Source organism: Pelophylax lessonae (genome assembly GCF_965119305.1).
Source record: "Pelophylax lessonae genome assembly, chromosome: 3".
NCBI lineage: Eukaryota > Metazoa > Chordata > Amphibia > Anura > Ranidae > Pelophylax > Pelophylax lessonae.
In genome coordinates this window covers 426,588,480-426,603,925 of record NC_138770.1, presented here as the reverse complement: position 1 = coordinate 426,603,925, position 15,446 = coordinate 426,588,480, and the positions used below count along the sequence as shown (strand labels likewise).

General features: G+C 37.9%; 1 protein-coding gene across 4 annotated transcripts in view; it reads right to left on the bottom strand.

Moving 5' to 3' along the window:
• LAMA2 (laminin subunit alpha 2) overlaps positions 1–15,446 on the bottom strand; it is a 1,405,743-nt gene that overhangs the window by 135,423 nt on the left and 1,254,874 nt on the right. For all 4 annotated transcript variants that reach the window (XM_082249565.1, XM_082249566.1, XM_082249567.1 and 1 more), the window contains 2 exons: positions 11,971–12,114; positions 4,637–4,770 (listed from right to left, as the gene is read on the bottom strand). In XM_082249565.1, the coding sequence (XP_082105691.1) occupies positions 4,637–4,770; positions 11,971–12,114 (278 nt within the window). The remainder of the gene's footprint in view (positions 1–4,636; positions 4,771–11,970; positions 12,115–15,446) is intronic.

The following is a 15,446-nucleotide window of genomic DNA, read 5'->3' as shown; positions in this document are numbered from 1 at the left end:
TAGGAGATCACTGAAGAGGGAAGATTGATGTTCCATTCAGACCTAGGCACCTGACTGGAACTGAAGGACTACTTTTTAATGATGAAGGGTGCAGATATTTTTTATGGAAAATGTATTGTTACTGTGTTGTGACATGACAAAAATATATTCATGCAAACTTTTAAAGCTATTGAAAGGTGCCATTGAATAATGTTCTATTAAAAACGTGTGCACTTTGGATCATTTTCAAGCACACATGTCCTGCCATGACTTATGGTGAATGTTTTTACATTATTCAAGTTACAGTATTTTCTGCTCAGATAGACTTTCCAAAAAAATTAAAAATAGGTGGGTATCTTCATCATAATGGCATTTTTCTGCTAATAATCATGCTATTGTTTTGAATTATCTTGTTATCATGGATTTGTCTATGGGGCACTGTAGGTGTTGACATATTTTTATTGTGGTTTAAAATCACTCCTGTGAAATTAATCCTATTCTTCTAATACTGTGTTGTAGGAATAAGAGATTCCCATGACTGCTATTGATTATGCACATACAACTTACACGTTTATATATATATTTTTCTGTTGAGCAGGGTTTCCAAACTAACAAACACCCCTCAGCTTATTTCAGAATAGGTCAGTGTGGGTAAAATTCAACATCCTATAACATTAGAGCGTTTGCTAATGGGCTTTTTTTTTTAAATAGTATATATTATATCTGTTGGGATATTTTGGCCATTTTCAACTATATATCAATGGTACCACAGCAAGCTAAAGCAGAGCTCCACCCAAATGGGGAAGTTCTGCTATAAGCACTCCTCCCCCCTCCCCTGCCACATTTGGCATGTCATTTTTTGGGAGGGGGAGCAGGTACCTAGTTTTGACAGGTACCCCCTCCCACTTCCACTATGATCCAAGCAGAAGTTCTGCTCTCCCCATCCCTCCCTGCAATCTTCTGGGACACGTCACAGGTCCCAGAAAAATGCTGGACCATTCAGAGGGCACAGCACGACTCGGGCAGGTGCAGTGCACACCTGGCTGTGAAGCTGCAAGCTATCACAGCAGGGTGCCCACAATTAAAATGTCAGTGCTGGGGTTCGGGTGATCACATAGCTGGATCCTGGCACAGATGAGTGAGTGTTTATTAAAGGTCAGCAGCTACACTTTTTGTAGCTGCTGACTTTTAATAAACACAAAAACGACTAGAGCTTTGCTTTAACTGTGCTTCTGAATAGAAAAAGTTATACTTAATTGGAAATGGCAACTCTCATTTTAAAATTAATCTCTATACATAATGCTAAATTATATGACGAAACAATGCTTAAAAGGGAGTAGTTTTACCTGCCTAAGGATTTTTACTTCTATCTAGTTCTGTGATTTACATAGTTGTCACACAAATCACAGCTAATTGGATGACTTCATGTCCGGTAAAGATTACACGTCACTTTCCTTGTTTCACATCACCTTAGTCTGTATGCTACACTGTACACTCCCTATTCCACACTGCGTCATTCTGCACACTGCACTGCACATTCCCCCATTTTACATTGCCTTGTTCTGTAGCCTACATTGTACATTTCCCATACCGCCTCATTTAATATGATGCATTGTATGTTCCCTATTCCCCACTCTGAATTATTTTTGCTGCGTTGTACATTGACTATTCCATGTAATCTCATTCTGTACTCTGTATAATACATTCCCTATTCCAAGCCGCATAGTCTGTACTCTGTGCTGTACATTTCTTATTTCACACCATCTTTTTCTATATATTTATTGCTGTATATTCCCTATTGTGACTGCAGTTTATACACTGTGTTGTACATTGCATAGTCCTGTTTGCTTCACTCTGCATCCTTTGTTGTTTATTACACACCTCCTTTACAAGACACTTATTGTTTTAATAGTTTCTGGTTGTCAAGTAGTGCCCAGTCTTTTTATAGAAATTCTTCTTTAAGGTAGGATCAGAAAATGTGCTAGCTACAGTACAAACCCAATTACAAAAAAGTTGGGACATTGTAAAAATTGTGAATAAAAAAGGAATGGACTAATTTACATTTCTCATAAACTTAGATTTTATTCACAATATAATATAGATAACATATCAAATGTTGAAAGTGAGACACTTTGAAATGTCATGCCAAATATTGTCTCATTTTGGATTTCATCAGAGCTACACATTCCAAAAAAGTTGGGACAGGTAGCAATAAGAGGCCGGAAAAGTTAAATGTACATATAAGGGAGAGCTGGAGGACCAATTTGCAACTTATTAGATCAATTGGCAACATGATTGGGTATAAAAAGAGCCTCTCAGAGTGGCAGTGTCTCTTAGAAGTCAAGATGGACAGAGGATCACCAATTCCCCCAATGCTGCGGCGAAAAATAGTGGAGCAATATCAGAAAGGAGTTTCTCAGAGAAAAATTGCGAAGAGTTTGAAGTTATCATCATCTACAGTGCATAATATCATCCAAAGATTCAGAGAATCTGGAAAAATCTCTGTGCGTAAGGGTCAAAGCCTGAAAACCATACTGGATGCTTGTGATCTTTGGGCCCTTAGACGGCACTGCATCACATACAGGAATGCTAATAACATGGGCTCAGGAATACTTCCAGAAAACATTTTCGGTAAACACAATCCACCGTGCCATTCGCCATTGCTGGCTAAAACTCTATGGGCCAAAAAAGAAGCCGTATCTAAACATGATCCAGAAGCGCAGGCGTTTTCTCTGGGCCAAGGCTCATTTAAAATGGACTGTGGCAAAGTGGAAAACTGTTCTGTGGTCTGATGAATCAACATTTTAAGTTCTTTTTGGAAAACTGGGGTGCCATGTCATCCAGACTATAGAGGACAAGGATAACCCAAGTTGTTATCAGCGCTCAGTTCAGAAGCCTGCATCTCTGATGGTATGGGGTTGCATGAGTGCGTGTGGCATGGGCAGCTTACACATCTGGAAAGGCACCATCAATGCTGAAAGGTATATCCAAGTTCTAGACATTGTCTCTTTCAGGGAAGACCTTGCATTTTCCAACATGACAATGCCAGACCACCTACTGCATCGCTTACAACATCGTGGCTGAGTAGAAGAAGGATCCGTGTACTGAAATGGCCAGCCTGCAGTCCAGATCTTTCACCCATAGAAAACATTTGGTGCATCATAAAGAGGAAGATGCGACAAAGAAGACCTAAGACAGTTGAGCAACTAGAAGCCTGTATTATTTATTAGACAAGAATGGGACAACATTCCTATTCCTAAACTTGAGCAACTTGTCTCCTCAGTCCCCAGATGTTTGCAGACTGTTATAAAAAGAAGAGGGGATGCCACACAGTGGTAAACATGGCCTTGTCCCAACTTTTTTGAGATGTGTTGATGCCATGAAATTTAAAATCAACTTATTTTTCCCTTAAAATGATACATTTTCTCAGTTTAAACATTTGAAATGTCATCTATGTTGTATTCTGAATAAAATACGAAATTTGAAACTTCCACATCATTGCATTCTGTTTTTATTCACAATTCGCAAAGTGTCCCAACTTTTTTTGGAATCGGCTTTGTATATGTCTATATTCTTTATACAGTAAAGAAAATGTAATGAAAGGGTTTAACTTTTAGAAACTATCCTTTGTCCTGGGTTAATGTATGTCTTCGAGAGTCTCGATGAAAGTGGATTTCCAGCCTAACACTAACTATATTTAAAATTGTTTCCTTCCTCCTCCTGCTACTTTTTTGTTTCATAAAGTTTTATTGAGTAAGCATAATATCAAGGTATATATAAAATTTTAGGATAAGAACATGGCATAAACACTTATTACAAAGTAATCAGGTCAAGTATTTACCATGACAGAACTGAATCGGTAATCAAGTAATTAGCAAATTTAAAATTTTGTATTTAAGCCTGAAAAAACTAAACCTTGAAGGAAGCTGGTAGTGTACTCCTGAACTAGGTAGGAATGTGTGTTTACCATACAATCAGATAGTACTTACTAAAACTGTAACCAGAATATTTTTATGAAAATTTCCACTTTGCACGTGGAAATCCAGTGGGACCACCTCATGGTGTGGAGTGATCTATTCTTATCATTCAGGGGAAATGCAGTAGGAAAGGGGGGGGGGATAAAATTGGGGACAGGGAAAAAAGAAATTTAAGAATTCACTACTCTCTCATCACAATTTTCAGCCATTGTCAAGCGCTCTCCTCTTCTCCCCTGCAGCCACCACTCAGTGATACAGGGGAGCCAGAGCTGTGGGATTGCATGATCGGACCAGAGCCGACTAAAAATAGGTAACTATACACATCTTTTTTACAATGCAGAATAAGTAACAGGAGGAGGACAGGAATATTTTTAAGCATAGTTAGTTTAAGGCTGAAATTCCACTTTAAGAAATATTTTGTGTGTACTGATGCATTTTTGTACAGTAAGTAGATTCAGACTCCTCTAAGTCACATTCACTGTTGGGCATGATCTGGCCAAACCATTTACCATTTTGAGCTAGGGGCACTGAAACATTTCTTCTGTCAGTGTACCCTATGGTGTTCAGGCTGTTCACAACCCCAGAAATAAAAAAAATCCTGATTAAATCCTTATAATTGTTAGGAATAGTCAAAGACTAATACAAAGCATTTTATTCTTGTCAGCTGCTTCCATACTTACCGAGATGCTTCAACTCTGTACCAGTATTGATCATTAATATTGAGGTCAGGATATTCAACTCTTCCAACTCCTGATCCCACATCCCACAGAAAGTTGACTTTCCCTTTCCTCATTTCAATGGCTAAGAAGTCAGTCTAAAAATAATGAAGGCAGAAATCATTAAGCAGAAGCATTTATTTTTTTAGAGTGACAATTCTCAGAAAATCTTTTATAATGTCCTAATACTGTACAATTCATGGAAATTGTCTTGCAATAATGAAATGTCAAATGTCATTTATAATGAATATTTTATAAGCCTGTATTTTTCCCTCACTCATACATTTGTAAAGTATACTGCACTAAAATAATCAAAGCTAGTACCATATGCCTGTTATTCAGGTAAAATGTGTTGTAGAGGTTACAAGGTTTCATTATTGAGGTGTTTTATCTTTGGAGCCATAGGTTTTTTTTTTTTTTTCTGTAATAGATTGCTGATTAATTGCAACCTTACAGGCAGCACAGTGGTTGGCATTCTTGTATTATGTTGATGCCTTGGTTTGAATTCAAACTAATGACACCATCTGCATAACAGTCAATTTGCCAACATGTACACATTCTTTTAACTTTTTTTGTTACTATATCTCACATTAATTTTCCCATCAAAATGTTCAGTTTATCCGCATAAATGTTACATGGCAAAGCAATCATTAGTTTATCACATAATGCCGGATTATTTAAATCTGGCAGGCCTTTATTTCTTATGAATTCACATGTAAAAAATGAAAATTTATAATTAAAGTACAAAACACATCAAATTTACACTGAACTGCTAAGCAATAGTAAGTAATATTATTTTCAATGCCTTACTAAATATTTAAAAATGAAGCAATTACACTGCAAAATGTCCAAAAAAGCACTTAAAACCAATACAGTTCCATTATGTTAAATATAAATACATTGTATACTGTATATGACAACATAATATTGTATATGACAACATAATATTGTACTGTCCCTAAAACGACTGAACAATTGTTCAAAAAAGTGTAACAAGATACTTTATTAGGGCCCATTCACATCACATTTTCTGCATCCTGAATGTGTTCCTGCATGCACATTTACATGCATTTTTGATGCATTCCGGTGTATTTTTTCTCCTCTTTTTTCCTCATCTCATTTAAGGACATATTCATTCTGGTGCAGTTTTGATGTGCTCCAGTGTGTTCTGGTATTTATTTTATGTGTTTTGCTGTGTTCCAAATAGATTTCATGCAGAAAAAATGCATCATGTTCTACTTTTGTTGACTGTACTGGAACGCACTGCAACGGTGTAAACGATGCCATTGGAATCCATGTAACCTACTGTCCATGCGTTTTTGATGCAGAAAAAAATGCACTGGAAAGCATCAAAACATATAGCATATCAATGATTTCCTAAGTAAAACTGCTGTTTGTAAGCATTCGATGTTTATTTTAGGGTGAAAAGGTTTAAATATATCTGAAATGTTATAAGAGTAGCTAGATCTAAAAGAGAATTGCATGTGTTTTAGTTGTATAAAGCAGTGAATGGAATGCTAGGAAAAAGCAGTGAATGGAATGCTAGGAAAAGTAGGAGCCATACCAAATCCCTATAGGTAGTAACCCAATCTGTAGAAAGATGACCCACACACTGGTAGTTGCTCCTTAAAAATCTTCATCTTTATTCAAAAACCACAGAACACAACTGCTGATAAGATACGTTGACGTTATGACTAAGGCCTTAGGCATAACTAAATTTAGACACAAATCTTTGAAATATATAGTGGCTCTACATATCACAGGCTCCACCCATTAATTGTCCTAATTGGTTGTAGACAACTGACAAAAGGCAAAATCAATTGTAGGATGTGCTAGGGAGACCCATGTATGTGCCACTAATGTTCACAAACTACACAATGATAGTATACATAGAAAAAAAAAATTAATGAGAGTATTTAAAAGAGTTATAAAGAGATCAAGAGAGGTGAGATACTGAAGAGGGACAATTTATTGTGGGTGCAGATCTAGATCCCATCTCAGGTTTAACCCCTGAGGTGATCTAGAATTGAGTCTGAAAATCCACCATGTCACTCTTCCCAGTAACCTTCTCGCCTTGTCACCTCCTCTAGGTAAGTGAGACAGCCATTCTATTCCTCTAAAATGAAATGAGGAAAGATCACCCTGATGGCATTCCCTAAAGTGACATGCTGCATTGGAAAACATTTTAACATTTAAATGATTTGTGTCACAATAGTGTTCCCCTATTTGGGTTCTCAAAGGACATGTGGTGCAGCCCACATATTGTAGGTTGCATGATATACAAATATTCAGATAGACTACAAAATTGGTGCCACAGTTGACATATTTTTGTAGGGTAAACTCCTCACCCATAGCCATGGCAACAAAAGTTTTACCCGGCACACTCAAATCACAGAACCTACAGGTCTTAACCACTTTAGCCCCAGAGGATTTGGCTGCTCAATGTCCAGGCCCTATTTTGCGATTCGGCACTGCGTGATTTTAATGGATAATTGCGCGGTCGTGCGACACTGTACCCAAATTGAATTAACGTCCTTTTTTTCCCACCAACAGAGCTTTCTTTTGGTGGTATTTGATCACCTGTGCGATTTTTATTTTTTGCACTATAAACAAAAAAAGAGCGACAATTTCGAAAAATAACAATATTTTTCACATATTTTTCACATTTTTTATATGAAATTCTCAAAAAAATTTAAAAATCAAAATTTTTTAACATTTTAGGTCAATTTTTTTTTTGCTACATATTTTTGGTAAACAAAATTGCAATAAGCGTATCTTGATAGGTTTGTGCAAAAGTTATTGCGTTTACTAACTACAGGAAAGATTTATGTAATTTTTTTTTTTTTCTTAACTAGTAATGGCGGTGATCTGCAATTTTTTTTTGCGGGAGTGCGACATTGTGGCGGACAATTCGGACCTCTTACTGACATTTTTGACACTTTTGGGGGTACCAGTGACATTACTACAGTAATCAGTGCTATAAATATGCACTGTTACTGTAAAAATGACACTGGCAGGGAAGGGGTTAACTTTACTAGTGATCAAGGGGTTAAGTGTGTCCCTAAGTGTGTCGTGGGCGAGCGACGTAGGGCTATGTCGCTTTGCCTGTAAGCGGCAGAGTGCCGCAGTAAATGTACGGTGGGCGGGGCAGAAGTGGTTAATATTGCAAGAATAGTTCCCAGGGTATGCCAGCCAGGTGGGTTGGCATTGTTTGCATGAGAAAATACTAGGTGATAAAGAATTTCCTAATGTGGGTGCTCTTCAACTGGAAAAGTTACAGCCTGCTTACAATATCCCATTTAAACCTGTGTCTGTATAACGTATAGGCAAATTCCTTTTTAATATTTTAGTTATTTGATGATATTCTTGAGAAAATGTAGTTACAAAGGTAACAGGCTGACCTGTTACATTGTTTCTGATAGTATGAGGTTTATCTCTATTACCTTTTCTGTTCCTCGACGTGTCTACTAGCAATTCCTCTCTATTCTTCATCAGTGCTCTTTCTAATTCTTAATGTATATTGGGAATGCTTTTAGTGGCACATACACGGGTCTCCCTAGCACATACTACAATTGATTTTGCCTTTTGTCAATTGTCTACAACTAATTAGGACAATTAATGGGTGGAGCCTGTGATATGTAGAGCAACTATATATTTCAAAGTTTTGTGTCTAAATGTAGTTATGACTAAGGCATTATAGGCTGAAACAGCACATACTACAATTGATTTTGCCTTTTGTCAATTGTCTACAACCAATTAGGACAATTAATGGGTGGAGCCTGTGATATGTAGAGCAACTATATATTTCAAAGTTTTGTGTCTAAATGTAGTTATGACTAAGGCATTATAGGCTGAAACGTGTCAACTGATCTTATCAGCAGTTGTGTTCTGTGGTTTTTGAATGAAGATGAAGATTTTTTAAGAGCAACTACTGGTGTGCGGATCATCTTTCTATATATGCACTCAATGAAATGGCTGTGGATCTGACTTCCGGGAGCTCTTTCATCGGTGAGTTGTATGGGTAGTAGCACTGTTGCTTTTGTTTGCATTAGTAACCCAATCTGTGCAGCTCCTCGCATATTGTGGTGAAAGCCATTTCTTTTGGAGCAGTATGTTGCTAAAAAAGTCGACCTTCTTACAGGCATGTCCCACGCATGTTCCAACAGCCTATCAAAATGTGCTGAAAGCTTGCTAAAAACGTCTATGAAAAATGTTTCCCTTTTTTGTTATGCTGTACTAAAGATTATATTCCCTTTACAAAATGTATGATCGCATTATTTTTTAAAATATGAAAATGGTGAACAATGTTCACTTTGCATTCCCAATCATGTTCAAGGGAAATGAAAACAAAAAACAGGACTTTTGCAATTTAAGGGAGGTGTCAGCTTGAGAACCACCAGGCCCCACATGCTCAGCAATTGCTTAAGATTACCATATCCAGGTATCATTTGTTAGTAAAGACTGGGATATTGGTAATGCAAATACAGTAGGACCCTCACCGTGCAATGTATAATGGGCATAATGGGGTTGAATTACTAAAGGCAAATAAACTTTTTCACTTCACTTTATTCGAACAGGTATAAAGGGGGGATAAGAAGCCTCTTATGGTGTAGTTCTTTTGAAATTAATTTATTAAAAAAACATTGGTAACTTACAGTTTAAAATTCCAACATTTGGCTGTATCAGAGCTGATTCCAAGCAGGGGATGCCATTCCGCATTCCACCTGCACTCCAAAAACCAGAAGTGACGTAACAGTGGATCTCAGTCTGACGCATTTTGTCAGCAAACATCTGACGTCATCAGGGATCATGTCACATACCTGTCCGGATACCTTCAATATATAATCGGTGGTTCTGACATATGGAAACTTAAAGTGGATCCATTAGAACAGAGCATTTATCTTTTATCCAAAGCTTTTTTGATTACCTATAATAGGGGTAAATTTTATCTGGTAAGTGGGATGTGCATGTGGATGTTGGTGAAGGAGAGGATTATCCCACAGACACGGGTGGTTCTTTGATGTATATTAAGCGAAGTTTACACCAACTTATATGGAACTGTTATGGGACTTACTTTGAGCACATAAATTCACATTTCACATTGAATATTGTTATTTTTGGTATTATATTTTATGAGCGGTCTTTTTTTCTTCTTTTATATATTCAAGTCAATTGCTTTCAGATGGGTCACTCTAATTTATTTATGTATTTATCATATAATAATATATGATGTAATTAATATATATTTGATTGATTTTATTGATTATATTTCTAAATCCTGTGCGCAATTGCATAAGCGGCATTTGCACTATTTAGCTTAGTAAATGTTGTGAAACCCCACCTTTCAAAGAATACCTGATCATGTGAAAGGAACATAAAAAATAAAATAAAAACATACTTTCCTGTGCATGACTGAATGATTAAAGGCAGTAGTGCTTCACCTCATTCACTAAGAACTGGGAAAAAGTATCTTGCCGAGAGCAACTGCATTGCAAAGAGAACAACCTATTCCCCTTTAGTAAATCAACCCCAAAGGAGTTAAAGTTCGAAATTAGACCTCTTTTAGTTTTTTTTAGAAACTCTTATGTTTGGCTGACCTAATCAACACTATGAGGGAACTTTTCTTTGTTCAAGGTTTAGCATCTTGTATTCTCTCACTTTTTTCGTTATCTCCTTGGTAATTGCATGGGCTCCATCCAATATCTATCAACTGCCTGCACTTTGTTCTTATACCCTTTGTTTTGGTTTTACCTTTTATGTCCCCTATATCCTCTCACGCTTTGTTCCCCTTCACTAGTCACCAAATGGGCAGTAATTATACTTACCCACTATACTATTATCACTACAAAACATGTTAGTTACATACTATTTTTTCATTTTATAGGTATATTCGGATGTACTTTTCTGCACCATTTTTGGTTTCAATATGGAAACCTCCTTTCCCCTGGGGGTGTGTTTCTGCACCCGGCCCCTCCATGGGTTTCCATCACCTCAGCTCACGGGACAGAGGTTCCTAGCAGCCCTGTGTTTGTAGTACCGCATGTTTTTATCTGTGACCGTTATGTAAGTACCGTTGGGTGGATATTTCTTTTCATTCCGCCGTTACCCTCCTGAGAGCTCTTTCATCGGTGAGTTGTATGGGTAGTAGCACTGTTGCTTTTGTTTGCATTAGTAACCCAATCTGTGCAGCTCCTCGCATATTGTGGTAAAAGCTACTTCTTTTGGAGCAGTATGTTGCTGAAAAAGTGGACCTTCTTACAGGTATGTCCAACGCATGTTCCTACATCCTATCAAAATGTGCTGAAAGCTTGTTTCTGCTAGAAACGCCTATGAAAAATGTTTCCCTTTTTTGTTATGCTGTACTAAAGATTATATTCCCTTTGCAAAATGTAGGATCACACCATTTTTTAAAATATGAAAATGGTGAACAATGTTCACTTTGCATTCCCTATTATATTCAAGGGAAATGAAAACAAAAAACAGGACTTTTGCAATTTAAGGGAGGTGTCAGCTTGAGAACCACCAGGCCCCACAGGCTCAGAAATTGCCTAAGATTACCATATACAGGAAACCTCCTTTCCCCTGGGGGTGTGTTTCTGCACCCGACCCTCAATGGGTTTCCATCACCTCAGTTCACGGGACAGACGTTCCTAGCAGCCCTGTGTTTGTAGTACCACATGTTTTTATCTGTGACCGTTATGTAAGTACCGTAGGGTGGATATTTCTTTTCCTCCTGCCTTTACCCTTTTCCTCCATTTTGGCAGTTATTAGGTATTCATTGTTGTTCTTTACAGATACGGTCTACATCCGCTCCTGAGGAAGTGGAACTCATCCACAAAACGCGTCAAGCTTATTGGATGCAGCCATGCTTTTAACATATTCTATTTTTTCTACTGAATGTTTTGCTATACTTGACCATACAATATTATTGGCTTACATTAACGGTTACAATAATGTACTCAGTAAGATCTAGGTGTCTATACATGAATACATGAATTGCTTTTATGTTATCTTTGAATGTATATATATGAAATAAACAACATCTTTGTATGTACAATTTGCAATATGTCATGCCTTATGTCCATATCAACAATTATGTCTACATAATTTTCCAAGCTGTAGGTCATATGTCTCATTTAAAGTCCCCAACTCCCCCCTTTCTTATGACCTAATCAACAGTTTCTTTTTCATTCATTTATAGGAGGTTTGATTTTTTACTTTTAAAATGTTCTAAAATAAATCAACATGGAAAGTAGAAAAGTAGATATAACAAGATCTGTACACGAAAGTATACTTACATATTTATTGCTTCCAAGGTAAAACAATAGGTTATCAGGTGTATCTGTTTTCACATTAAGAATAATGGTATTATATCTGCCTTTCTTGATATCAGGTTTATAGGTACGAATGCAGTCCCCTCCTGAAGACACTGAAACTTTGATCTGCAAATGCAAACAAGATAGTAAGCACAGCAAAGTAAATGTCAATGTAAGGCACTAATGTGACATACTTTTTCCTTTATTTTCAAAATTTAAAACAACTTTGACAAGAAGTAAATTAATTGTCACTCACACACTTGGGAAACCTTTATAATTACATCCTTTAGCTGAAAGAATGTTGATCAAAGAGGTTCACTTCCAGCATTTTATTTTAAAAAATTGGTGATACTTTTAGGGGTTTCTCCTTCATGCCACCTAAATCATATTCATATGCCTGAAAGGTGGTTTGAAGTGGCACCCAACAGAGAGACTATGTTAATAAATGTGCCTTGCTTGCTTTTTGCTATGACTTAAGGCCGTTTCTCGAGACATCCATATTGTATTTTGTGAGGCAGACATGAGATGACATCAAAGGGAATCTTTCGTAATACAAAAACCTGTTAAAATTTTTAGTTTTCCCTGATGTAGTTCTTGCAAATGCTTAGCTGACACCTTAAAAGAAAGCTTACGGAAAGGACTTACTAAAGAAAGACAAAGCATAAATTATGAATGTTTATTTGGGTAGTTTTCATAGATCTGTTGTAAAAATGGCAATGTTACTAGTATGTATGTTGCTTTCTTAACATATTTGTCAGTTCTTCTTATCATGTTGTCATGTGTTAATGTCTAAAGTTGTGCAAATTAAGCCAGATATACTTTCTTATATAAACAAATCCTTTCTCTGAGTGCTACTAATATAGTACACAGCAATATATATGTATATATGTACATATATATATATATATATATATATACATATATATACAGTATCTCACAAATGAGAGTACACCCCTCACATTTTTGTAAATATTTTATTATATCTTTTCATGTGACAACACTGAAGAAATTACGCTTTGCTACAATGTAAAGTATTGAGTGTACAGCTTGTATAACAGTGTACATTTGCTGTCCTCTCAAAATAACTCAACACACAGCCATTAATGTCTAAACCACTGGCAACAAAAGTGAGTTAACCCCTAAGAAAAGATGTCCAAATTGGGCTCAATAAGCCATTTTCCCTCATTGGTGTCATGTGACCCGTTTATGTTACAAGGTCTCAGGTGTGAATGGGGAGCAGGTGTGTTAAATTTGGTGTTATCACTTTCACTCTCTTATACTGGTCACTGGAAGTTCAACATGGTAACTCATGAATTGTTTCTCAACATAAAGATGACCTAAGCTATAAGAAGACTACCAAGACCCTGAAACTGAGCTGCAGCATGATGGCCAAGGCCATACGGCGGCTTAACAGGACAGGTTCCACTCAGAACAGGCCTCGTCATGGTCGACCAAAGACATTGAGTGCACATGCTCAGCGTCATATCCAGAGGTTGCATTTGGAAAATAGAGTGCTGCCAGCATTGCTGCAGAGGTTGAAGGGGTGAGGGGTCAGCCTGTCAGTGCTCAGACCGTATGCCACACACTGCATCAAATTGGTCGGCATTGGCTGTCATCCCAGAAGGAAGCCTCTTCTAAAGATGATGCACAAGAAAGCCCACAAACAGTTTGCTATAGACAACCAGACTAAGGACAGGGATTACTGGAACCATGTCCTGTGGTCTGAGGAGACCAAGATAAACTGATTTGGTGGCAAGTGTATGTGGTGGCAACCAGGTGAAGAGAACAAAGACAATTGTGTCTTGCCTACAGTCAAGCATGGTGGTGGAACTGTCATGGTCTGGGGCAGCATGAGTGCTGCCAGCACTGGGGAGCTACAGTTCATTGTAGGAACCACAAATGCCAAAATGTACTGTGACACACTGAAGCAGGGTATGATCCCCTCCCTTCAGAGACTGGGCCACAAGGCAGTATTCCAACATGATAATGACCCCATACACACCTCCAAGACGACCACTGCCTTGCTAAAGAAGCTGTCCAAGCATGTCTCCAGACCTAAACCCTATTGAGAATCTGTGGGGCATCCACAAATGGAAGGTGGAGGTGGTCAAGGTCTCTAACATCCACCAGCTTCATGATGTCGTGATGGAGGAGTGGAAGAGGACTCCGGTGGCAACCTTTGAAGCTTTGGTGAACTCAATGCCCAAGAGGGTTAAGGCAGTGCTGGAAAATAATGGTGGCCACACAAATTTTGACACTTTTGGCCCAATTTGGAAATTTCCACTTAGGGGTGTACTCACTTTTGTTGCCAGTGGTTTAGACATTATTGTCTGTGTGTTGAGTTGTTTTGAGAGGACAGCAAATTTACACTGTTATACAAACTGTACACTCACTAGTTTACATTGTAGCAAAGTGTAATTTCTTCAGTATTGTCACATGAAAAGGTAAAATAAAAAATTGACAAAACGTAACGTAAAAAAAATATGTACTTACTTTTGTGAGCTACTGTGTGTATATATATATGTACACACACACACTGAACAACATTTTAAACCCAACACTTTGGTTTTTGCCCCCATTTTTCATGGGGTGAACTCAAAGATTTAAGACTTTTTCTATGTACACAAAAGGTTTATTTCTCTCAAATATTGTTCACAAATCTGTCTAAATCTGTGTTAGTGAGCACTTCTCCTTTTCTGAGATAATCCATCCACCTCTCAGGTGTGGCATATCAAGATGCTGATTAGACAGCATGATTATAGCACAGATGTGCCTTAGGCTGGCCGCAATAAAAGGCCACTCTAAAATGTGCAGTTTTATCACACAGCACAATGCCACAGATGTCGCAAGTTTTGAGGGAGTGTGCAATTGACATGCAGACTGCAGGAATGTCCCCCAGAGCTGTTGCCCGTGAATTGAATGTTCATTTCTCTACCATAAGCCATCTCCAAAGGCGTTTCATAGAATTTGGCAGTACATCCAACCGGCTTCACAACCGCAGACAATGTGCAACCACACCAGCCCAGGATCTCCACTTCCAGCATCTTCCACTCCAAGATAATCTGAGACCAGCCACCCGGACAGCTGCTGCAACAATCGGTTTGCATAACCAAAGAATTTCTGCACAAACTGTCAGAAACCGTCTCAAAGAAGCTCATCTGCATGCTCGTCATCCTCATTGGGATCTCAACCTGACTGCAGTTCGTCGTTATAATCGAATTGAGTGGGCAAATGCTCACATTCGATGGCATCTGGCACTTTGAAGAGGTGTTCTCTTCACAGGTGAATCCCAGTTTTCACTGTACAGGGCAGATGGCAGACAGCGTGTATGGCGTTGTGTGGGTAAGCAGTTTGCTGATGTCAACGTTGTGGATCGAGTGGCCCATAGTGGCGGTAGGGCTATGGTATGGGCAGGCATATGTTATGAACAATGAACACAGGTGCATTTTATTGATGGC